The sequence below is a fragment of the Oryzias melastigma genome, unplaced genomic scaffold, assembly GCF_002922805.2.
Source record: "Oryzias melastigma strain HK-1 unplaced genomic scaffold, ASM292280v2 sc00293, whole genome shotgun sequence".
Classification (NCBI taxonomy): domain Eukaryota; kingdom Metazoa; phylum Chordata; class Actinopteri; order Beloniformes; family Adrianichthyidae; genus Oryzias; species Oryzias melastigma.
The window spans coordinates 239,232-264,983 of record NW_023416909.1 but is presented as its reverse complement, the minus strand read 5'-3'; the positions used below and the strand labels follow the sequence as shown (position 1 = coordinate 264,983).

The 25,752-nt window shown below is 41.0% G+C and overlaps 2 protein-coding genes across 2 annotated transcripts; both read right to left on the bottom strand.

The window, feature by feature from the left end:
- Positions 1-1,310: 1,310 nt before the first annotated feature.
- lemd3 (LEM domain containing 3) lies at positions 1,311-12,589 on the bottom strand (the record flags this gene model as incomplete). The annotated part of the gene is given in 12 exon segments (XM_024262967.2): positions 1,311-1,389; positions 1,462-1,567; positions 1,844-1,925; positions 3,294-3,472; positions 3,889-3,991; positions 4,068-4,169; positions 6,126-6,271; positions 6,348-6,427; positions 7,239-7,312; positions 7,651-7,720; positions 9,847-9,887; positions 11,342-12,589. Coding segments are annotated over 12 exon segments (2,263 nt in total), but the record flags the coding sequence as incomplete, so codon positions are not given.
- A 1,644-nt stretch (positions 12,590-14,233) lies between these two features.
- rint1 (RAD50 interactor 1) lies at positions 14,234-23,896 on the bottom strand. The gene is made up of 15 exons (XM_024262959.2): positions 23,612-23,896; positions 22,285-22,410; positions 21,551-21,666; positions 21,306-21,479; positions 21,097-21,234; positions 20,803-20,965; positions 20,457-20,567; positions 20,038-20,263; positions 19,727-19,864; positions 19,552-19,646; positions 19,077-19,181; positions 16,714-16,934; positions 16,465-16,645; positions 15,815-15,933; positions 14,234-14,601 (listed from the first exon to the last, which is right to left on the bottom strand). Exons 1-15 carry the CDS (start codon positions 23,792-23,794, stop codon positions 14,382-14,384), a joined length of 2,316 nt encoding a protein of 771 aa, XP_024118727.1. The 5' UTR covers positions 23,795-23,896; the 3' UTR covers positions 14,234-14,381.
- Between the last annotated feature and the right edge of the window lie 1,856 nt (positions 23,897-25,752).

Below are 25,752 nucleotides of genomic sequence, written 5' to 3'. Positions count from 1 at the left end.
CAGAGGTCTGCATCCCGAGGCTCCACAGCGGGTCTCCGGTTGAAGAAAAAGAACTATTACTTTTAAAAGTAAGGGTTGATAAATTGGCATTGATTTAATCTAGTTTAGTTAAGTTTGTGGCAGAGGTGACCTTAGATCGACCTCTGTGCTTCCTCCAGAATACACAGATTTAAAATACTCAGCAAAACTTTTGTTAAAAGTCTAATCTTTTTGCTCGGTGGATTTTATGACTTTAAAGTAAATTTTATCTTGTGCTGCATAAAAATAGTTAGTTGCTATTCAAAGGGGAGTGGCTAAAATATTTAGATTTGTGTACTCTTCATATACTGGATCATTAACCAATGACAAGAGAAAATGGCATTTTTGTCTTAAATTGTTTAAAACCTTTCAAATCAATCGTCCGTGTCAAATTCATGTAAATCGTCTTTGTTTTAAAAAGCGCTAAACTGCTTGACGGTTCTCCAAAACTGTTTTCTCTAACAACCACTAGAGTGCGCTGCCTCTAAGTATAAGAATAAGTGTCTCCCAAAACAAACATGGAAGAGAATCTGAGTGTTTCCCTCTTAAACGTTGATATCTGTCTCATACAGATCAAAAGATTAGTATTATTTTATTTATTTTTAGCTATGCTGCGCTTGACGGATTTGTTCTTAAACGTCAGACTTTTCTCCCAAAAGTGGGATTTATACTCCAATGACTCATATATGGTTTTCTTCTTCTTGATTAGACATTTTTTGCTCTTGCGACTTATACTCTGGAAAATTCAGTATATTGGCTTCACTATGATGTTCCTATTTAGGACAGGAAGTCTTATTTTGAAAGGAATACACATATTTTGAAAGGAATACACATATTTTGAAAGGAATACACATGAGCTTCTGTCAAAAGTAAAAAAATGACTGAGAATATGCCAGTTTCTCTTAATATTTATGAATTATTCATGCCAAAATATATATGAATAATTCATATTTATTATATAAAACAACAATGTAATGATGCAAACTAGTATCAAATTTTCTTAAATGGGATAACAAAAATATTAGACTTCGATCAGTAAGAAACAGGCCCAGATGGCTCTTTTACGCGCTTAGGTTGCAGACCCCTGAACTAAACCAATTTAAAACTAATTTCACTTTATTGAATCTCTGTACTGACATGTTGAAAACTTGGATAAATGCTACAAAATAATGGAAAAACTGAAGATTTTATTTAGTAAAATAAAAGATTTTACAGATTAAATGTCTGTCCTTAGATTTTAGGAATGGATAAAGAGGATGTGACATCATCGTGTTCTCTGTGGTCCGCTTTACCGTCAAACCAGGAGCCATGGAGAGCTTTGAAGGCTTTCCCCGAATGCTCTGCAGTCAGACACTTCACGTACACGCAGCCCTGAGGAGAGACGGCACACTCGGTCACGCGGCAGCTGACGGCCCCGGCGCTCGTGCACAGAACACGCCTCACCTCTCGTGAGTTCTTGTCCACAGCGATGTGGACGATCCCGTCGTTGTCGCTGCACTTCTCCAGAATGGCTTCATGGATGGCCAAGTCCCAGTTCTCCCCAACCTCCCTGGAAGACGAGCAGGAAAAGCTTCCAGTCAGAGACAGACTGGGTTGCCAGGTTGGGAAAGGTCCAGCCAGAAGGGCTGCAACAACTACATGAAACTGAAGCTGATTCCTTACCATGTTATATGAAAAATGATAGTTTATGATATGAAAACAATTTTATTTCAGTAAATTATTTGACATTTTTGAGTTTTTTTCAGTTGAAATTTGACCTTCTGAAGAGGCTTTTGGAATTGTCCGGTCTGACCTGGCGACCCTGCTGCAGCTGACGGGTACTCACATGATGGGGTCAAACATGTTCCTGATCTTCAGACATGGAGTCAGACTGTTGGGGGGGGAATTCCTCCGGTCCAGAGGGAATGCTGGGAGGGAGCAAAAACAGACCAAAGAGTGAAGATCGTGCTGGAAGATGTCATCAGTATGAGGCAGCGGGTCTCTGCGTCAGCCAGGACGGCGCAGAGACCCGCTGTACTTTTTTTTTTCCCCTCAGGACCAACAGCTTAGCAACCATTTTGTGACAAAGTGTAAAAATGTGGCTTTTTTCCCCATAGTCCCACAAAATAGAAAAAACTTCACTAAATTTCACATACATACCACCAGGTTAAGTCAACAACCACACCGATATTGACCTTTAACCTCGGGCAGAGGCCACTATATTGAATTTAAGTGCCTATACGATTTACATATATATGATCACATATTACTTTTGGCACACTAAAGAACAAATTATTTATCAAATGAGTTCTTTTTGTGAGTTTTTTTTTCATACTCTGAAGTAAGACGCCTTAATCTTTGAGGCCCCGCCTTTAGCTCCTTGTGGGTGTCGCCCATTTCATGACGTCATGCTAGAGTCGGCATCATATCTGTGTTTACCCCACGAGAGCAAACGACATCCAAACTTGCTAAGATGGATGTGCGTATTGTAAGTAGTGTAGCCAGCGCTCACTTGTAGCGATGGCCGGGGCTAGCGGCTAAGCTAGCTGAGCGGAGAAATTAGCTGTGTCCGAAATCCCCCCCACTCACTATATAGTGCATTCGCGATTTTCTAGTGCTGTCCGGATCTACTAAATACAAAATCGAGTGCACTAGAAATTTCCCAGAAGTCTTTGCAAAAATAACTAGCGTGCATCGATGCTCACTAGATTAGTGAATATAGACCACAATGCATTGCAGTTGAACATAAAACGTAATTTTTGAATAAAACATCCACATTTCCCCATCAGAACACAGTGGAGTCATAAATGAACGTTCGCATTGATTCGATTTTGACTTTGTGAAATCGTTGACGTCATATCCAGCGTTTCGAAAAATTAAAGAAAAGTAGTGAGGACCGTGTACGAATTGCCTTACTATTGCCATAGTTTTTAGTAGTTAGACATTAGAGTGGGACATGGACACTGTGTTTGTTTTAGTCTGTGGGGGGGGGGTCTAACAGTGCAGATTCTTCAAAAAAAAAAAAAAAAAAAAAACCTCTTGTTGCCATGGAAATCCAAACATTTACGTGCTTCAATTCTCCTAAAAATGAGACATGTTCGTCACTGTAAAACAACCAAAAAATTATAGGGCTGCTATGGTGATAAAACCAACAGAAAAGCTGCCATTTTGAAATGAGTGTTTTTTTTTTCCATACAATACTGATTGTTTCTGATCTAACACAGTACAACAGCAGCTCAGATGAAAGGCTGCACTTCTGGGTTAAGCGGTCAGACGATGGTCTGGATATGGATTACCTTGTCCCTGCCAGACTTTGGAGGGCATAGGGTTGGCTTTGTCCCCAGACAGGGAGGGCTGAATCCACCTCCAGACCAGGAAGTCGGCCCCCCCAATCCTCTGCGTCTCCGTTCGGATTCTGGACTCGTTGGCTGACAGGAAGCAGACGGCCCGGCCCCAAACCTTCTTCATCTTCTTCCTGTAATTCAGATGCAATCACACACGTGAAGCCATCACTCCCTGCTCAGCGTTGCAGCAAAATGTCATTGTTTTTAAGGCGATTATTTAATTATGAATTCCTAATTTTCTAACTAAAACAGGAGAATGTGATAGAAGTGGCAGACATGAATGTACGGATCAATTATTTAGTTGCAGGACTGAATTTTCTGGTGTCATTCACTCTAAGATCACAGAGTCGGTGTAACAGTTTATAACCTCAGAACAAACATCATAAATCTCTAAAAGTGAGTTTGTTGATCTGTTAAACCCTGACTGATCTTTGCTGCTTACCATCAGTTTGATACTGAAGAGTGAGAAAAAGCAGCTTTTCACGTCAGAATGGTTGAACCAGAGAGAGTTTCAGCCTTTTCAAAATAAAACCCTGTCGGCACTCACCGGTCCTGTGGAAGCACCAGCGAGTCCCTGACATGAGGGATGGGCAGGTAGGGCAGCAGGTCCTGGTTCTCTTGGCATGCCTCTCCGTGAGTCCTCAGCACGTCTGAACAAAGCGTTAATCAGAACAAGGTGAGTTCAGAACCCCGAGGACAAAGCGTGAACAGCGTGGCGGGTCTCACCGATGATCCTCTCCACCATGTCGTACATCTGCCTGGTCTCCTCCTCCTGTCTCCTCCAGCGAAACTTCAGGTAGCGGACCGTGGCCCACACCGCGGCGGCAGCTGCAGATTGAAGGGATGAGACTTTAAAGGAGAATCCATCTCATTCAGGAAAACCTAACATGAAGCCAAGAGACGGAGCTCCACATGTGAATAATGAACCGTTTTTATTAGTTTTACTTTGTTTCTAATGGCTGAATCATGCGTTGACCAGAGTGCATCTTTTTGTTTGTACCTTAAATAATGACAAAGATGTATTGGAACCTCTCACTCTAGAAAAGGGAAGCACTGTCTTAGCACTGTTGCTAATAAAGTTGTTCAAGTTGTTCAAATGGTGGATTTGTGTGTATTATATTTAGAAAAGTTAAGAGAAACTGAAGGCTAAAAAGAAAAGAAAAAAATGATGCCCACTTCAACCTCGTACAGACCGGTCAGTGAAAATATTGTTTCCTTCTGACCAATATATGCATTTCACTCACATCCTATAGAAGACGCTCAAGATTAATAAGAAAGAATTCCTCTAAGGAAGAGCCGAGTTCTCCTGTTCAGGTGAGTTCTGGTGCAGATCAACCCACTATATTCAACTGTCTTTTTTCAAAAACTGCCTCCTCAGAACAAAGATGACGCATTCTTCTCCGTTGATCCAGCATCACTTAACTGGGTTCTATCTACCTTTGAGACTTTTCACCAGAGTTCAGCTCCAGAGTTACATTCTTTTGACGACCATAACTCTTAAACCGTTTGTGTGAGGGATGTCCAACATGTCGTATCCAGCCTGCCGTCTGATTTAATCCAGTCATGAAGAGAAAAAAATATAAGGATGTTGGGGGAAAAAAAAGCTAATTTCTAGCCCATTCCTGTAGCAAGTTATGGTTCTGTAAAGAGATGACCGTAATGTGCAATTTCGCCACTAGAGGGAGCAGAGGAAACGCAAGACCAAGATGGCAAGAGATCAAGAGATAAACAAAATAAACACTGTAACAATAAGTGATTGGGCTACTAGGTTGTTTGAGGCCTTTTTTCCAATGAGAAAAAAAAAATAAAAAAAAATAAAAATAAAAACAAAGCTACAGACAACAAGTTGACCAAAGGTTATTTTGTTATTATGTTTCTGGTCTGGCCCACTTCAGATCAGACGGGTTAAATATGGCTCCTGAACCAAAATGACTGACAGCCCTAGTTTACGCAATTCCAGCAAATTCTCTCGCAAAGAAAAGCGCCTTTGCATTGATATGCAACACTTTCGTAAGTAATGTGTTGCATTTTGGTGCGTCAGAATCAAATGACTCATGTTGATTGTGTAAACCAGAGGTCTCCAAGCTCCAACACTAAAAGAGCCATTTGGGTCCATTTCTCACTGACAACATCCCAACAGGAGCCACAAAGTCTTATTCACTTTTCAGGAAAATAAGACACTGATTTGTTTTTTAAATTAATGCTACTATTATTATCATTATAAACAAACTTATATTTTTATTTTGCTTTTCAAAACTTGAAAAAGTTAATTTTTGTCAGAGATTTTATGATTTCCTTACAAAGTAAGACATCTTGTGTCATATAAGATCATTTTAAAGCAGCAAATCATTAGATTTTAAATTTTCAGACATTTTGAAAATCTAATGAGCTAATTTAGTGACAAATAAAAACATTTTAAAATCCTTGAATTTGTTTACAAATAGAAAATCCAGCTTTCAAAGAGCTTCTGATACGTAATGTCCTTCAACTGTTTGTAAAGGAGTTGAATCAAGTTTACTGAACTTACTTTTTACAGCTATACTTTTTTAAAAAGTTATGTTTTCCTTTAACCAGAGAGCCACAAAGGGGTCAAAGAGGTTCTGGACCCCTGCTGTAAACGGTCCAATACTTTTATTTTGAAGTTTTCCTGCTGTTCATCCTTACATGGATAAACTGCCTCTCCAAAGGTGTCATGGTGACATGGGAGCCCCATGAACAAACAGAGGTGACCTCCAGGTGCTGCTCTGCTCTCCTCTGGCAGCTCCACTGATCCATTTCACTCACCGGCTGCCACCAGCAGGACTTTACTGCCAACGGTGAGGAAGGCCCGGCGAAGGCGGCAGGTGAGGGGCATTCTGGGACGAGTGGATTCCAGCTGGGAAATCTCGGAGACGTCCGTCACAGGAACCTGGGGGTCCTCTCCCAGCAGCCTGGACATCAGACGGCATACAATACATCAGAGCCCGGGTTTGTCTCCTCACTAGGCTCCGGCTGGAGTCACGTTACCTTAACCCCACGTCTTGGTCTGTTTTGATGATCCACTCCAGAGCCACTAGAGTGAAGCTCTCAAACTCCTGATTCTGCGCCTTCAAAACACAATCAGAGTCATCGTTGGTGTTTTTCTGGCCTCTGCAGACTGAGCTGCAGCTATAGTTTACTTGCAATGAAGAATTTAGGATTTCTTAAATTATTTTTTTTTTAGAATATGAATTATAACCCCAAAACTTTGTTCCACTCAGTAAGTGGCTATATAAAGCCATTTATTGTAAAAAAAAAAAAAAAAACAAACTTCCCAAATAGCCTTGTTTAAAAGGGCCCTACCATGAAAATTCTACTTTTTGAGGTTTTAAATGCATTTTACTGTTCATTCCTCACTATAAAGTGATATTTAGAGCTGTTCATACATTTCAGAGTAATCTCCAGTTTAACACAAACACTCAATTTCTACACAGTGCTAGTGATGATCAGGAAAAAAAAAAAAAACTTTCATTTTAGATGCAGAATACTGTATATCTTCCAGTTGTGTCCCGTTTTCAATAAAGTCCAGCTCAAGCAGGTGTTTGTTACTTTAGAGGCGGGGCTCCTTTAAATTAGACATAAATGATTAAAAAAAAAAAAAAAAAAGTCAGGAATGCAAAGCCAAATTTCTTAAAGACTATTTGTCTCCTTCTAGGTTTTGATTAGCATGAGCCCAAATAGCTCTTACTGTTAAAAGTTGCTGACCCCTCGTTTAACCAAACCACTAAACATGAGTGGAAAAAGGTGTTGATCATTCATATTCTATGAAAAATGACCAACCAAGAAATCATCATTTCTTCCAGGTTTTATACACTTCTGAGCACAGCTGTACATTCAGACTGATGTCCAGTTGTGTCGGTGCGGTTCACGTGTTCATACCTGCAGGTAGGTGGAGGACTGGTTCAGGGACAGACTCCTGTTGGGATGCTGCAGGTCTCCACATTCATGCTGGCCTGCAATCAAGTCACATCATCACTTTGACAGACATTTCTCGTCTTTAAATCCTGTCTTATCGTTTTGGAATCAGTGGAATTCTCAAAGGTCGGATTTAGTTTGAGCTTGATGCTTCTTCGGGGACAGAGCATGAATAGAGCTCACATCAACAGCAGAGCACTGTATAAACTGATAGAGCACCAGTGTGACATTGTGGTACTCGGACATTTACAAGCCTTACAGCGCTTTTATTCCAACTCCTAAGGATAAATATTGATCATTTCAAATCAGCTCAGACATCTAGAATGTCTTCAGCTCCTCTGAGCTGCTGTTGGTCGGATGCAGAGAAGATGGTTACCAGCTACGACAGCCAGGTGGTTGTGAAGGCTCAGCAGCAGCGTCAGGATCAGGTCCTTCTCTTCTTCAGACTGCAGACACACATGTGAAAGAGTACAGAACGCACAGGTTCACCTGTCAGATTACTGGAAACTCCAGATCAATCTCAGCACTGGCAGAGAAAGAGTCACACAGCTCAGATCTACAATTTACTGATATTTTTGCATCTAATATTGCATTTTTTTTATGTTTTTCCTAGAAAAAAAGGCTGTTGAGTTTATAATAATTTCCCTTGCACCTTCCATACCAGTCTCCCATGTTTGAGCCCCCAGCAGGAGTTTCAGAATTTTGTACTTCTATATAAATGGCGGTATATAAATGTGTCAAAGTCAAGTAATTCTATCCGGCCCTCCAGATCATTTTATCTTATTGTTATTAATGGCCTGATGTTATCTTGTGCTTATTTCTAACGTGTATAATTTTGGGAATATATATATTTTTGGAGAGTAAAATATTTAACATTATTTAAAGTTTACGTTGATTTATTTTGGAATAATATTGCTGCCTTTTTATTAGTCAAAATTATATTAAAAAGTTACAGTTTTAAACTGTGACATTCTACTAGCTTTTTTGACTATCTTGGCATTTACTAAGATGGTTTAGGCTGTTTTTAGCTATTATTTCAGCTACATGCTAGCTATTTTGGTAGTTTTTTTGGGATAATTTGGCATTTAACTAACATTTTAGCTGCCTATCAGCCTCTGTGTTTTTAGCTATCAATTTCAGCATCTTCAGCTATCAGCACTAGAATCTTTAGTGGTCAAATTCAGCTTACAGTATTCACACTAGCATTATCACAGGTAATGCTATATATGTAGTTCATTATGTTAAAAAGTTATGGTTTTAAAGTTTAAAAATGTAGGTTTAGTGTTTTCAATAAATGTTGATCCTGTTCGACCTGCAACTTAAGGTGTGTTTTGGATTAAGTTTGACACCAATGGCAGAACCCTACGTGAATTTGGAGTTTGGTGAGGTCGGCAGCAGAGCCTGTAGCTGCATCCATCTAGACGGCTCCCGCATTCCACCTGAGCTGTAAGGCTGGCCGCATGAACCCGGGGTAACTTCCAGATTGCAGCGTTTTAATTTGTTTTTAACAAACTTGAAGTGAATTTTGAGCTTTAAAAGGTTTGTCCGGTGCAAATTCTTGTTTGGTAAAATTAGAGGTGGAACAATGACCGATTTGTGATGGAAGCTACATCTAAACGAAAACAAGGATTTAAAGGTTCATCAGGTTGAAAATCTCAGCTTTTGAGACATCAGAGCAAAGATTCAGCATCTTTAAGCTGAAATAATTTATGGAAAATTGATGGAATGTGAAGATCTTTTTAGGAAACCAAACAAATAAAAACTAACTGTCCCTCTATTTCTATGTCTGGTAAACTTTAAAGGTTGTATAATAAAAGTTTCACTCTTTAATATCTGAGCCCACCCAGAGTATTTTCAAGAGTATTTAAACTTAAATCAAAACTTAAACTTAAACATCACAAATACGATCTTTTTCCAGCAGTATTTTTTGTCTGCTCCTGATTCACAACTATTTGAATGAAGGAATGTTCAGAAGCAGAATTTGAAGCCTAATTTTCTTTACATGTGTTCTCAATCATCAAAAACTACTTGAGCATGTTAAAAACACCATTTTCATCAGTGTCTCTTTAAAAAATTAAACAATGTGATTTCCTGCAGGTTTTTTTGTTTTACGTTCTGTCTCTCACAGTTGAAGTGCTTTTATAATAAACATTAATGACCAAATCCAACTATTAAAGTAGGACAACCAGCTGAATTTGAGACTGAAATCCTTGCTAGGACACATAAAGACATATGTAAAGACTGAGAGCTTCAGTCAGCATCAGTTCTGGTCTGACTGTGGGTCACTGCCGTCTTACTTCAAAGAAAAGCAAACCCACTAAATTCCTCCATTTCCAGCCACACGTGCCAACCGTACCTTTTTTCCATTTGTCTCTGTGCTCTAAAGCAGATCTACATTCCTATCTTGGTCTGCCCGGCTCACTTGCTACCAGTCAATGAGACTGCATGTTTCTGAACTATCAGCCTATAATCACATTCCACCAGTATTGTTCTTAGAAGGAATGACCTCAATATTCCCTGCAGAAATCACAGCTTCACATGGAAAAGTGGAGACAGAAAGACTGATACTTACATAGGATTCATCAAACTCTCTTCCAAACGGGTGTCTTTTGACTGGAAAAGGAAAAAAAAAAAAGAGTTCATTTAGACACAATCAACACAGGCAGCATGTGAGCTGCCACAGACTTCATTGCAGTTTTCAGAAACGGATGAAAAAGTTTCTACATTTGCAGCTTGTTGCTGTTTTGAATGTGATCTGAAGTGATGCTGCATTCATCAACCCTGTGGTTTCATCCTCTCCTTTATTTTATTTCTGACATATCAGTGCAACTGTGAATAATGTTAGACTTTATTTCAACTGCACATCGTTCACAAAGAGCTAAGACGGATGCACAGGCAAACCTGCAGACAGAAAACGGTTATGAACCTAAAGGTTCTGGTCCTGATCAGCCAGTTACATTCAGTATAGTAGAGGGTAATTGGGATTTATTCCTCAGGTTCTCAGCTGTTCATTTTTGACTGTATGAGCACTGGCCCCTCCCCAAACAGGAAGTACTTGCTGGCTCCAATAAGTCAAAATCCCATATCAAGAAATAAACAGCTATTACTCAGTCATTCTATTTGTCAGAATAACCGTTCTTGTTCTTATAGTTCTTGATAACTATATTTATTAATAAAAAATATTTCAGTAGTTAAAGTTATTCAAGTTATAAAGGAACGAATTAGATGTCTCAATAAAAGCATGTGATTGCAAAGCATTTTCTCAGTCCAGTTCTCTTATGCAGTCAATGGTCATGACACCTCTCCCCCAGCTGACTGGCTAGCCACGCCCATCAAAACCAGCTGATAGGAGAGCCACAGATTATACTGGAAAAGTTTTTATTTTGATATGGACTTTAAAAAAAAAAGCAGGAATGATTAGTCTCCGGACTGAATTTGAGATTCCTTGTTTTATTCCCTCTGTTTAAAGCCCAGAATAACCATTCTTCATCTTCATTGACTGTAGATGAGAACTGGAGCGAGTGTGATCTCACTAATAGAAAGTGGTTTACTTCCAGCTCCAACCAAATAAAGTCATTTCAGTCACCATTTTTTTCATGATACAGACCATGTTGGAGCCAGATATAGTCAATTAGCAGTTTGAGTCATTGGTTTCTATAGCAACCAATCAGCCTTGAAGTCCACATCTTCCCAATTAATAAAATCTGAATTGAACATTGGACTTTTATAGCAACATCTGATTGGTCAAATTATAACCCCTTTTTAAACTAAGGTGTGTTTTGGATTTTGCCCCCTGTGGACTGAGTTGGACACCCCTGATCTAAATGCATGATGATTCTCGTCCTACTGGGGTGTAAATGAGCGAATTCACAAAAGATCCACCAAGACATTTATTCAGAAACTTGTTAGTTGAACACAGTTACTTTAATTTAGAAGAAGCTCTGCCAAATACAGCAATAAAATAACAGTAAAACTCTCTGTATGTGGGATCAAATGGTTTAAAATTCATTTTTGCAGCCAGGTCAAACACATTAAAAAGGTAAAAGAGGACTCAGCTGGATACTTACTCACACCGTCCGCCTCCACGGAGCCCCTCATCCTGAGGTACATGAGGCCGAGCAGCAGGAAGAAGAGGCAGGCTGTGGTGAGCAGGAACATGGACAGATAGTGGGCGCTGAAGCTGCCGGAGGACGCGGGCTCTTCCCTCCTGAACTGCAGGAGCAGCTCGTCCTCCGGGACAGACAGCTTCTTCTTCGGCGCAGTCTGGCTGTACGCGTGGTTCGGGGGCGGGCTGTGGTTGGAGTGGTTCCCCTTGTGCGTCTGGGCCGGGCTGCTGTAGCCGGAGAAGCGCGGTCTCAGCCCGACGCTGAACCGGGTCGCGCTGTTGCTTCTGGCGGCTCCGTCCTCGCCGTCGAAGTGGTTTTTCCCGGCCTTGGCTCCGCGCTGCTCGGCGAGGGAGACGTAAATGCTCTTCCTGGGATACCTCTGTGAGCCCGCAAACGGGTCGGTGTCCTCTCCGTTCACCTCCTCGTCCTCTCCCCGCACCATCTTCCGAGACCCGAGCGGGCTGGGCGCGTTGTTCTTGCCTTTGACCTGGGAGCCTCGATCGTCTAACGGAGAGAGGGGCGCAGCCATGCGGCTCCGCCGAGGCTCCGGTCGGCTCTGAGCCTCGCTTGGGCTCAAAGCTCCTTCTTCATCCGAATCAGAGTACTCTCCGGCTGTTTTGTTCAAACCAGTCACTTCACGGCCATTGACGGAGCGAGGGTTCTCAGGTTCTTCCTCGTCTTCGTCCCCCGACTCGTCGTAATGCCTGGAGCTCTCATGGACGCTGTGATCCAACGGACTAGAAAACGAATTCTGGGTCGTCCCGGCGGGGTTCTGTTTGTCTGCGGGCCCGGTCAGCTCCTGCTGATAAGCGGGGCTCCGCCTGTGCTTAGTCAGGCCCTTCCTTTTCAGAGGAATTTCAGCGTCAGACTCGTCGGAGCTGAAGCCGAGGACAGACGACTTCCGGCCCGGCTTTCTGATGGCGCTCGACTGCGTGACGTCATGTCTACTGGGCCTCGGCGCCGCGATGCTAACCGCTGTGCTAGCAGCTGCGCTAGCGCGGCTTTTCACCCCTCTGGATCCCCGCTGCTGCTGCTCCTCGCGAAGCTTTTTCAGTTTCTTCAAATAAACCGGGCGGGTGTTTTCCGTAACGGGGCCCGGAGTGAAACCTAAGCGCTTTAGCTGCGTAAAAAGCTCCTCGTCCGTTAACTGCGCCGACGCCATCTCGGTTTAAAAGAAAAATAAAAGCTTTCTTCTTCTATGTCGGATTTTATGGCTAAGCTGGAGCAAAACAGCCACAGACCGCCCCCTGCAGTACCGTTGTAGAAATACTTTTTTACAGTTTAGACAAGTGGTCTGCAAGCTATAGCAATAAAAGAGCCATTTCTCACAAAAAAGTCTTATTTTACGATTTAGTAGAATTTGATACCACCTTTTTTCATAATATTGTTACTTTTTGAACAAAAATCCGTCTAAATTATATTTTTTCTTGGCATGAATAAAAACATAAACATGAAAAGAAACGAACATTTTCTTGAAATGTGACATTATTTTTTTATCTTTGACAGAAACTCAAAATACTTCCGTCAAAAATAAAGTTTCCATGCAAACAGGATCATCCCTATTGCAGTATTTGTGGTCCTACGAAAGGTCTTCAGCAACACAAGACAAAAATGTCATTTTCTCTCATTTCTTATGTTCTTATAGTGAGCCATCAAAGCACATGAGATAATGTGTGGGTAAACTCATAAAATAAACCAAGCAATCATAAAAGATTAGATTTTAACAAACTTTTTGCTCAGTTTTTGAAATATGTACATTCTGGATTAAGCGTTGAGCAAACAGAGCCTCTTTAATAACCTAGTTTATCTTACTTCTAGGTCAGCGAACTTTAACAGTAAAAGACTCTTTAGCCTCTTTTTCTGATCAAAACCTAGAAGGAGCTGTAAAGTCCTACTTTAGCCTTTAAAGAATTTGGATTTGCATTCAAGACCCTCTTCTTTTTAAAAATAATAAATATAAATTATGTCTATTTTTTGGCATGAACAAAAAATGTATAAAAAAAAACTCATCTCATCTCTCAAAATGTGATTTTTTTTTTTTTTTACTTATTTTCAAAATAAAACATGATCTGTACCAAACAGGATCATCTCAGTGCAGCTCTGGACAGCTAGTAACCAATGATGTGCAGCACAAGATAATATGTGCTTTTAAATCATAAAAGTCAAACTTTTTATTAAAGTTTTTCTTTTTCTATCTGTGCATTCAGGAGGTAGCATTGTGCAAACAATGCTTCTTCAGGTCAACAGGGATATAAAAACGTATATACATTAGTTTATCATCTATGTAAATCTCAACCATCAATCTATAAATTTAACTAATCTAAATGAATCAAATGCTAATTAAGAAATCCTTACTTTAAAAAAAATGCAGTTATTTTTCTTTTATTCATTTATGTTTTGTTCTTTTTTCCTTTCTTTGTCCTCAGCAGTCTTACACTGCTGGGTTTTGTTCTTTTAGTTCGGGGTTGATAGTCTTAGTTTGCTGGCTTTGTTTATTTGCTTTCTTTCTGTAGTTTTGGTTAGAGGGAGCTGCTGACTTAGACGGTTGACATGTCTGGGTCAGCAGTCTCCATGACTCATTTTATATTTGGCCAAGGAGCCACCATATAGAGATAAAAGAATCACAAGTGGTTTCGGAGTCTCAGGTCGCAGACCAGTTCTGGTTTAGAGTAGTAAAGGAGGAAGATCAAGAAGAAGTCGAGTATCCTGGTTCACTTCAGTCGAAGCCCCGCCTCCTTTGAGCTGTGATTTCCACCCATAGTCACCATCTTGTCTGCTCTCAACCCCCCTCCTGCCTAAGTCCCCAATTAATTCAATGAACAGAAAAAGAAAAATATGACATAAATAAAAAAAATCCATCAAAACCAGATTTATTATGGTCATATTCATCTATAAATATTTGATACTCATTGTCTGCATTACATTAGGAAACATAATATTAAAGTGTCATAATAGGAAGTCGGGACATGAGGTTAGTGAAGGATGCTCGTGCTCCTCAGAGTTACTGCCCGGGCCAGGACGCTCGGAGGTTGAGCAGGATGAGCACATCTGAGGGGGCTAAGCAGTACACGCCCATCTCGTTGAGGACAGACTCAGGGGGCGGATCTGCCGCTCTGTCACGCTCTTTGTCTCTCGTTTCCTGCTGCGACTCTTTGAGGACCGTCCTGAGCAGCACAGCCGAGCCCACGTTCAGACACAGGATAATGACGGCCTCCTTCATGCTGCAGGGACAGGACAGACACAACGGTGACCATCAGTCAGCAGAATAACTTACACAAAAGCTAAATCGACCTTCAAGCCTGACTTTAAACAACCGATGTTTCAATTTACTTGAAGAATTTTTCTTAAATTCCTTTAAGCCTTAGTCACAGCTGTCCTTAGGGGTAGATATGAGCTGTCTGCAGGTGAAAAATGGCCAAATCTGTGTTCAGATTGTTCACTTGTTATGATAAATTTCATAACTAAGTCCCCTGGTTTTTGAACAAACATTGACAAATGAATTCACGTTTGAATGGATTTAACTTAATTAACACATCCATTTCACTTCATCCAATGGAGTTTGGCTTTAGAGCTCTCCACTCAACAGAGACAGCCAACTGCTTCTTTATAGAAAATGTACAACATCTATTGGATAAAGGGGGGTGCTTTTGTAGCTGAGTTTCTCGACCTGAAAATGCATTTGACCAAATTTACCAAATTCAAATTTTCCAGTAATGCAATAAAATTGAAAGAATCATAATTTCAAATAGATATCAGTCAGTTCAAATAAATCCGGTGTCCCGCAAGGGGCCATTCTAGGGCCCTGGTTATTCTCTCTTTGCATAAATGACCTTCCAACAGCCTGTTCAAATGTTTACATATACTGATGATACTGTCATTTCATTTTCAAAAATTTGTTTGAGCTTCTAGGACATTTAAATTTTTTTGTTTTTTTTCGCTCATATAACTACGAGATACCCGTTTGTTCTGTGGTTTTTAAATAAAGGGAGGAGGCTGGTGCATGAGAGAATTGAGGCGTTTTAGCAGTGTAGATCCACTAATAAATCAAAAATAGACTGAAAAACTATTTTTGAGGAGTTTTTTTCTGATGTTTTCATTTTTAACTACAAAATAAAAAGACTTAAAACAGAGTCTCAGTGTGGGTAAAGGGAAAGAGGGACGCTACATTATATTCTTAATTATAACGAGAAAAAGGAACTTTGTTTTTCCCATAATAATGAGATAGTGGATCACATTATCATCAGAAAACTTAAAAAAAGTATGTCAGGCTTCCATATATAACACCTATTATCACATTTATTTGTATTATTTTCAAACTAAAAGTCTTCACTCCATTTCCTGTCTTTACACTCGCGCTACTATTACTATTCACAATTGTAATTTACTATTCACAGAGTTTCTATCGGTTCAGATCAAATAAAAATGAGCACTCACTGTTTGAAGAAGTTTTCCGGCCTCTTGCAGTAATGACCAAAGAGAGGAAAGAGGTTCCTGTTCATGTCGAAGTGCAGCTGAGCGGCCCCTCCCTCACTGAAGTGATTGGACAGGACCACCTGACAGAGAGAGCCCCCACATCATCGGTCTTTTCTCCACTCATGACTGTCAGCGTTTCCATAAGTTAAAAGAGACACTTAAGAGTTTGGAAAATTAATGTCTGTGAGTTTATAAAGATGTTAATTTAGTCAGAAATGTATTTTTAGGTTGACCAGGCATTAGCATTAGCTGTCCTATGGGAAATTCCATTAAACGGACTTTAGCTTTATGTGCAAATAGATCTATATATTTTATGAATCGATTATTGATCTATTAAGCTTAAATCGATTATTATAACCCAGTCCTAGAATTCTGCTTTTGATATTCACTACAAAGCAAGCAGAAACATGGCTGAATAAATCCATGCTTGATATTTCTGTCAATTTATTTAAAAAAAGTATTGATTCCACGCTCACTTCTAGCTTGATATGCCTTTAGCAAACATATTTAATGCTTCATTTCCGCCTCAGATCAATTTCACATCTTAGTTGGCGCTCCCATCCTTGCTGTCATGTTAACCTCCCCACCCATCCCGACCGTTCAGCTCTTACCTCCTGATAGAGGAAATGGTCCAGCCTCTCTGCCAGGCCCTGCCACGCCAGCTGGAACAGAGGGAGGCTCAGAACCTGATGGAGGTTCAGCAGCTTGTCCCGCACACAGAGCATCATGGGACAGGCCGAGCCGGACAGGGACATGATGGACTGGTCTTGCTGGGATGGAAGAGATAACCACCTGAAGGACGGAACCAGTTAAAAGTTACTGACTTCACCTCAGAGGTCATCAGTGGGCCGAGCTCTCACCTCTCCTGACAGTAGGGTTTGGCTTTCTCTGAGATTTCTCTCATGAGGAAGTCCAGCAGCCTCCCCAGCATGTCTCCCTTCAAACGATCCAGCAGAGCCAGGAGTCCGTCGAAAAGAGATCCCTCCAAAGAGGCCAGGCGACCCACTTCCATCATGCTGCTGCCCCCCAGGACCTCGTCCTCGCCCAGCGACACCGCCGCCTGCTGCAGCTGCAGGAAGAACTGGTGGAGGATGTTAGAAAATATTTTTTTGTGGGGGTGCAGTGAGTCTAGCCACAATAATGTGCAAAAGTCTGCTCAAACTAGTTCTAACCGCTTTTAAGCTTCAGCTCCTTATTCCCTCATCCTGCATGTCTCCGCTGAAGGACAACTCCTGAGATAAACACTGACGGTCAGAACTTGTGCTCAAAATCAAGGCCTTTTTTCCTCTGCTCAGTAACTTTCCATCTCCAAATATGGTGTTGTTCCTGTTTTCTATGCAAAGTTAATAAAAGCTTATTGTACATTGTGGGGCGGTGAGCAGTCGGACGAAGACAGGCTGTTAACCTGTTCTCTCTTCTCCACCGCCTCCCTTTTGCAAAAGAGTGTTTTGAAGTTGAACTGACTGGTTCGTGTTTTTATTCACCTTGAAGAGAGTCTTACATTTTTATTCCTAACAGAGGAAGAGATGCACGGCTGAAGGGGAGGGGCTAAACCCAAACGGATCAAATCCTGAGGCACAGACAACTGACACGGTTTCATATTCATTCCTGTAATGTGGTGACCCGCCTGCTGCAGGATAATCCAGAGCTGGTCCTAAAACACATGCTAAAGTCAAGGCCCGGGGGCCGGATCCGGCCCTCCAGGTGATTCTATTTTATTGATATTAATGACCTGATGTTATCTTGAACTCATTTCTAACTTGTATAATTTTGACAAAATATATTTTAATGGAGAGTAAAATATTGAAAGTTATTTAAGGTTTAAGTTGATTTATTCTGGAATAATATTCCTGCCTTTTTATTATTCATAATTATGTTAAAACGTTATGGTATTATAGTTGTAAATATTGGCATTCTGATAGCTTTATGGACTATTTTTGTATTTACTAAGATTTTTTAGGCTATTTTGGAGTTTAGCTATTTCTTCAGCTACATGCTAGCTGTATTGGCTAACCTAAGTTTTTTTTAGGCTAATTTGGCATTTAGCTAATCTTTTAGCTGGATATCAGCTTTAGCGTTTTCAGCTATTAGCTTCCGCATTTTCAGCTTTCAATTTCAGCCTCTTCAGCTATCAGCATTAGCATCTTCAACAGCCAAATTCAGCTTACAGCATTCACACTAGCATTATTGCAGGTATTGCTACATATCTAGTTCATAATTATGTTAAAAAGTTACAGTTTTAAAGTTTTAAAAATGTAGTTTTAGAGTGTTCAATAAATGTTTATCCTGTTCGGCCTGCGATCTAAGGTGTGTTTTGTATTTTGGCCCCTTGTCCTATTGAGTTTGACACTCCTGTCCTAAAAGGTGAAAACATATCAAGTCTGGAGTTTTTACTGCAAATGCAGCAGCTGTTTTTAGTCTGAGAGATTCTTGCTGTAAATTCAGACTTCTTCAAAAACAGATGCTAGTTGTTTTTGGCCCCAGAATTTAGAAAAGTCTGTGTGTACCCCAGACAAATTGGGGTCTTGTCCGGGATGGATCCATGGACCGATGTGCAGCTTATTTTAAACCAGTGACGTGCTCCAGTCAGTGTGTGTGGCACAGGGCAGGCATGGCACTGATTCTTGCAAATTTGAATAGGAAACTCAAAAATTTGCTACTTTTTTTTTCTTTTTTAACCAAAGAAACATTGAAAAAGGTAATCATAGAAAGGACATGTCTAATAATTGATTTATATTTTTATTTAAAAAAAATTTCATTTTACATTATTTATCCATTATAAGCTATATATTTGTTACAGGTGAGGCTGACTCCACATCACTGCTTTAAGCTAAGGTCTCCCTTGTGAAAGTGATAGAAATGGAAATCATTGGTGCTGCATCTGAATCTAACATTTTACAACCATGAGAATAAACTTAAACACAAATCAGGCACTTTTTCTGGTGGCTGATTTATTGCTTATTGCAGTTTGTTTTAACTTGTATATTACAAATAAAAATTCTTATTATTTTGCTGTATTTTCTAACATGTTTTCTTTTTATTTTCCTGTAAGTTCTTGGTTTGGTTTTAGGTGTAAGAATGTAATTTTCTTTTTAGGTAAAGCAATGTTGTTTGGAAGATTCAGAGATTTTGCCGGTAAAATGAGCACTCCAAAAGAAATAAATTGACCTGAAACTTGTCATCTCTGAGGCGGAGTATATCATTTTTTTAATAAAACACGAACCACATCGTCTCCCCAGTCTGTCAGGATGGTGGAAATGTAGTTCACGGCGTTAAGGATGGCACAGTAACGGACACCGAGCGGACATCGAGACTCCTCCTTCATGACCTGAAACGAAAGAGGGGGAGGACATCAAATCAAAACTCTGGAAAGCTCGGATATTGCTCAACATTTTTGTTGCACTGCTATTGATAGTTTGGGGGTGTAAGTGTGTAAACAGAAGGGGGATGCGAAGGGGCGGTGGGGTTGCTCTTCTCAATAGTCAACTCAGAGGTGAATTTCAGTACTCTACTGCTGCTCTGCAGAAGCTATGTCCTTGAAAACAACACAGTTTTTTTTTAATTTTGGCTAAAAACAGCATCATCATAACTAAAAGACGCTGGAAACGCTTTGAAAATAGATCAGCTGATGATTACGGACTAGATTCAGTGGATCAGTTCTTCTCTGAATGTTAACTGAACAGCGGAGTGACGCTTACCTGCGTCAGTCGGATTCGGAAGTCATCAACCAGGTCCTTCTGGAGCTCCAGGAACTTGAGCTGTGCAGCCGGGGAGGGCAGGGCCCGGTACCTCTCTGCAGAACAGCGGGGGCGTCTTTGTTGGTGGAGTCTTCGGGGGAGTGAAAGTGGTCGGAATGTAAAGAGGGCGTCTCACCTGTGATGACCTGCAGCAGCGTCATGAAGGTCTCTGCACAGTCTGGAGCCTTCAGCTCGTCCATGTCACTGATGTCTTTGTACTGAGAGCTCCACGCTCCGTCAGTGGACAGCATGGCGTCCATCTTCTCCACAGCCACTGAAATCACAGGTCACTGTCTCAGTCCTGCACAGGTGAGGCGGAGCTTCCCCAAACAAGCTCCGCCTTAATATTAAGCACATCCTGTCATACAACAAATTGCAACTTGGAGGAATGTTGCAGCTCACTTCATGTGTTTGTGAGCTACAGCCACCGTCCAGTCAGGAACTCACTCTTCTTCTCCACGGCGAGCCACTTCTGCAGGACGGCGTCCTCCAGCAGGATGTGCAGCAGTCCAGGCAGGGCGGGGGGGTAGGAGTGACTGCCCCGCAGCTCCTTCTCAAACTGCAGCACCTCCTCCACCAGGTGGCAGAAGAGAGCATCATCATACAGGATTCTGGGAGCATCAGCAGCCACCTTCTCCTGGACCAGAGACACCAGGCCGCGACACAACTCCACCTGCTCGCACACATACACACACTGATACATAACTGTGTATCCCCTCACACAAACGAAGGGGAGTACACAAACAGGTGGGCAGACACACAGGTTTGTACACACATCACAACACAGAGAAACCTCCTGACTGATCTCTGCCTGACAGAATGACAAACATCTGGGTGATCATGTGTCCGGTCGGTGACCTTCCTACCCTGGCGCTGATGGCGGCTCCGGCTCGGTCAAAGACCGGCTGGATCTTCTCCTCCATGAAGGCTGTGCTGCTCCCCATCCAGATCAGAGCCTGTGTGAGGTACCACTCCGGCTGAAGACACACAAACACCGGACAAGGTTTTAATACTTTCAGTTTGATCCAATCAACAACACCCCCACAAATTAACTCATTCCTGACACCTTCATCAGAGTCCCTCATTAATGAAACCATCTTATCCTCATGAGTGTTTGGTTAACACAGGCTTTCAGTTTGTGGTTATTCGTCTCCATCAGATCGGCTCTGACTGGAGTGAACACAATCTGAACGGGATGTTTGGAGCAGAAACCTTGTGCAGGGAGTTTGTCTGCCGGTTTCCATAGAAGTGGTATCTGAACCTCTTGCAGATTGGCAGCAGCATGATCTGAATGGGCAGACAGACGGAGACCGCCGGAGACGAAGATGAAACCTGCACGGGCTGGGGGGGAGTCCTCTGAGAGATGAAGTCATCTCTGCGGGGAAAATGTTAAAGAAAGGAATTGTGGGTTTTTGAGGATTTTGTGTCAACGCCATTGAGACAGACGGGTGTAGAACCAGCCGATGGAGACGTCCTGTTTTCAGACGTGTCTGGATGGAAGGATACGAGGCCTGCAGGGCCAGGAGCTGAGCCACCAGCGCCTCCAGCTGGCTGCTGCTGTCCTGACAGTTGGCGGCGGGACTCAGCGATTGGTTCGGCGAGATGATCGGCCAGTGCAGCTGAGTCAGAACTTTCCCAAATTCACTGAGAAGACAAGCAAAGCGCCGTTGAGTCTTTAGCGCCCCACACGGCGTTTGAAGGCGGACTGGGTCGACCTGCTCAGGCGCTCCTTGATGATGTTGTGCCAGAAACAAAGAGTTTCTCGAAGGAACTTCTGCAGGTGAGAGCAGCTGGAGTGGTTGAGTCCGGAGTCCAGCGCCGCCAGTCGGTCCACTTCCTTTATGGCTTCACAGACGCTGTTGACCATCAGGCACTGCTGGACTGCAGCACTGCGACACACAAACACACTCACCGCTGCACCGTCTCCATGGAAACGAGAACACAAGAGCCTCCACAGTACCTGAGCTCCTCTATGTGCTGCAGACACTGCAGGTACTTCATGGGTCTTTCTATCAGATCAACCTGGTTGAAGACGCGGCTGAGGTCATCCATCCACTGCGAGGCCTCCTGCAGATGCTGCAGTTTAAACACAACATGGTGTTACGCAAAATACAGTTTCTAGTTTAGGAAAGCAATGAACTTAGCACAAAGGGAGAAAGGCTGTGAGTTTATTCTAGTTTTTATGCTCTTCTCCAGTAAATCTTCACTCCTCTTTGAAATGTGAGGATGCTGCAGCAGCAGAGTGGAGTATAGAGGTCGAGTGTGGGGTCACAGGAGTCATTAGCCTCAGAGTTGTGGGCGAGACTGTTGCTGCGGAGTAACCCCGCCTCCCCTTCCCATCACCCATGACTATTTACTCTCTCTCCAGCTAGCTTACAGCCACTCACACCCTAAGCTAACATTAGCAGTGCAACGAAAATGGTGAGAAATATTGTAGCTATGCAAGAGAACAGTTTGATACAGAATCCAGCTCAAACAAGGAAAACAAAGATGTTCATGGAAGTGAAAACATCAGTGCATCCAGCATTTTTTCATTTCTCAACTATTTGAATAAATAAATTACTCAGAAACTCAATTTTAAGATGAATTTTCTTTAAAAATGTCCTCCATCATCAGCAAAATGCCACAAGAACATGTTAAAAACACAATTTTCATCGATGTTTCCTCCTGAATGTGGTGGAGCTGTGGACTGACCTGCTGCAGCTTGCTGGAGACCATCTCCTCTCTCTGCAGCAGCTCCTTCAGGCTGCAGGTGGCGTCCTCCGCAGCAGACAGAGCGGCGGAAACCTTCGGCGGCACGGAGCTGCGCACGGTCAGGACCTGCAGAAAGATGCTGAAATTGATAGCTGAAAACGCTGAAGCTGATAGCCAGTTAAAATATTTGTTAAATGCTAAATTAGACAACTGAAAAAAAATAAATTAGCCAAAACAGCTAGCATGTAGCTGAAGTATTAGCTAAACTCCAAAATAGCCTAAAAAAATCTTAATAAATGCCAAAATAGTCCAAAAAGCTAACAGAATGCTATTATAACTTTCAACTTTACTACACTCTGACTCCATATAATATAAAGTAATGACTAATCGACTATTAAATTAGTCATCACCTATTTTAAGAGTCAATTAGTCGATTAATCGTGGCACTCCTACTAGAAAGATAAGCAATGTACCTTCCATTAAACTCATTTTGACAGGTGACCTTTGACCCTTTATACTCTATATATAAAAGTGACATTAAATTGTTACGTCATCTTGAGGGGCGGGGCACCTGTCAAAACGAGTTTGATGGATGGTGTAGGGTCAAAGGTTGTCAAGAACAACACAGGTGCATAAAACCCTTCATGAACCCGTTTCCCACAAATGTCAGAACAACCAAACTTCCTCCGACACGTTTCCTCTGCTCTGAAGAACCAAACCTCAGCTGAATGTCACTCAGGCTCTGGACGTTCAGAGGCTGATGCTTCCACCCTGCAGCACTCTCTTTACAACATACAAAGATACACTGACAGGCCGACTCCTCGTCTCCATGGCAACCCCGCCTCCAAACTGTGCAAAACTGACCTCCTCTGCTCCAAGTCGACAGACTCGCTTCTGATTCATAAGTTTAAATATGGTTTGTTTGATTAATGAATATTTTATCATTTAAAAGCTACTATTTTATTTGACAACAGAGTGTTTTAAAACAAATCAATACAGCTTTTTTTAACATTAAAAACTAACAAAGAAGTAGTTTTCAGCAATGAAAATACAATTAATTAGCTTAAAGAAAAAATGAATTTAAAAAAAAAGTAAATTATTCATAAACCCTCTTCCTCTAACATCTGTAGGTCGTTAGAGATGGAACGCGCATGCGCGCTTCATTATGACCAGGTGGACATCAGCTGTTTGAGCATCAAAGTGTTTGACGTCAGAGCTGACAGTCGTCCAGAACTGAGTTGCTCAAAGGATGGAGGCAGCTGGTCTCTCGGAACCAGGTCGACAGCTGCCCTCCCCGTCCGAACTGTTTACAAACAGAGGCGCTGACCTGCTCCCCCAGAGCGTCGCTCTCCTCCTTCAGCCTCTCCAGCAGCTCCTCGACGCCCCGCAGACTCTTCAGCTCCCCGGCCTCCCTCTGCAGGAACTCCAGGCTCCCCGGGTCTCCGGCTGAAGGCTCACCGGGGACATTTGGGGGGAAACCCGGACTCGGAGACAGCTCTACAGCCGCCATACTGCTGCGACGTAGCCTTCAGCTCTTCTTCGAGCCTCAACGGAGGCAAGCATTCATCTCGAGAAGAGCACGACTGCCCCCTGCTGGTAAAAACCCGATACTGCAGGCATGTGTTGAAAAAGATCTTTGAAAACAAAATTACTTTTAGTTACATTTTATAACAGTTTGAATGTCCTGTACTTCTCTATGTAAGTTTTTAATGACAATATTTATTTTAAAAAGTATGATATTGGAAGAAGTGCTAATTTAAAATAAGTTTTAATTTAACACTTTGCCTTTTCTTGGCAAGGAATTTCAATGGAATTTGTGCAAAATTTTAAACACTCACTGCAATGAAAAACAGATTTTGATATTTTCAACGTGTTTTTATGTCATTTTTCTCAAAATGAAGGACATATACAAATAAAACTAAGCTTAAAATAGCTTTTCTGAGTTTTTTTTTTTTCATTTAAGTTGTCATGAATTGGGAGCAGAACAAAACTGAGAAATATTTTTTCACAAATACCAACATTTTCTTTAAACACCATAATATTTGACATCGGTATTGAAAAATATATTAGAAGAAACCTGCTTGAATATGATCCTCTGTCTTGCTAAATTTAACATACACAAATATAAATATATGAAGACCCCCCCCAAAATTCAGAATATTTTTTAAACAAATTCAGGTTATATTTTGAATCATTGAAACTCTTTAAGAAACTGAAATTATTATTGTTATTTAATTTATTATATTTTTGTTGGTAATGCTGCAATGGCCCCTTTCTGTTTGATTGTAATATTGTAAAGACTTTGTTCTATAATTTCAAGCCATGTTTTGTTCCGTAGTGTGTAGTTGTTCAAAACAAAAAAAAACAAAAAATGGGAGCAGAAGGAAAAAATACCCTCTGAAAAAGATTGTATTTATAATGCAGAAAATCGGGCCACGAGATTCCTGCTCCACTTCATTCTGATGCATTCACTAGTAAACAAATAGATTCATGTACGTATGGTTGGATAGCAATAATTCCTTGCCATTTTTGTAGCACCAGGTATTTCAATTTTGGGATTTGCTCTGTTAAAATCCCCAAGAATCAGCAGAGTCTGAATGTTTTTTTTTTTTTTTAAAGTCTGTATTCTGTTGCTGTAAGGCCTCTGGGAATGTTGTAAGCTGAATTGGCTGTTAAAGTTCCTAGTGCTGATAGCTGAAAGTGCTAAAGCTGATAGGCAGCTAAAATATTTATTAAATACCAAATCAGCCTAAAAAACTAAAAAAAAAACTTAGGTAAGCCAAAAAACTAGCATGTAGTTGAAATATATAACTGAATAAATAACCTCCAAAATAGCTGAAAAAAATCTTAGTAAATGCCAAAATAGTCCGAAAAGCTAACAGAAAGTCATTTTTAAAACTTTAAAACCGTAACTTTTTTTTACATAATTATGAATGATAAAAAGGCGGGAATATTATTCCAAAATAAATCAACTTAAACCTTAAATAACTTTCAATATTTTACTCTCCATAAAAATATATCTTGGCAAAACATACAAGTTAGAGATAATCACAAGATAACATCGGGCCATTAAAAACAATAAAATAAAATGATCTGGAGGGCCGGATCTTGCTCCCGGGCCTTGACTTTGACACATGGTGTACAGTGTACCTAAAATTATCCTTATTTTATGTGCTATAATCAAATTAATGATCTAAACCTAATTTAGCACCTAGTTGAATGCAAAAACAAAAACAAGGGACTTCTTCTATTTTTTTTGTAAATTCAGGTGTCAATTTCAAAACAAAAGTCCATTATTGCGTCCTCTTTTTTACCACTTTTTTTCCTCCACAATTTGAGGATTTCATGCTTGTTGTTTCTCTGGTTTTCAAAAGTTAGGTTCTAAATCCTATCAGTTCCTGTAAACATGTCTCCTGTTTCAGTGTGTTTTCTGACTCCAGAAAGTCTTGAAACATTTTTTCAAACTGG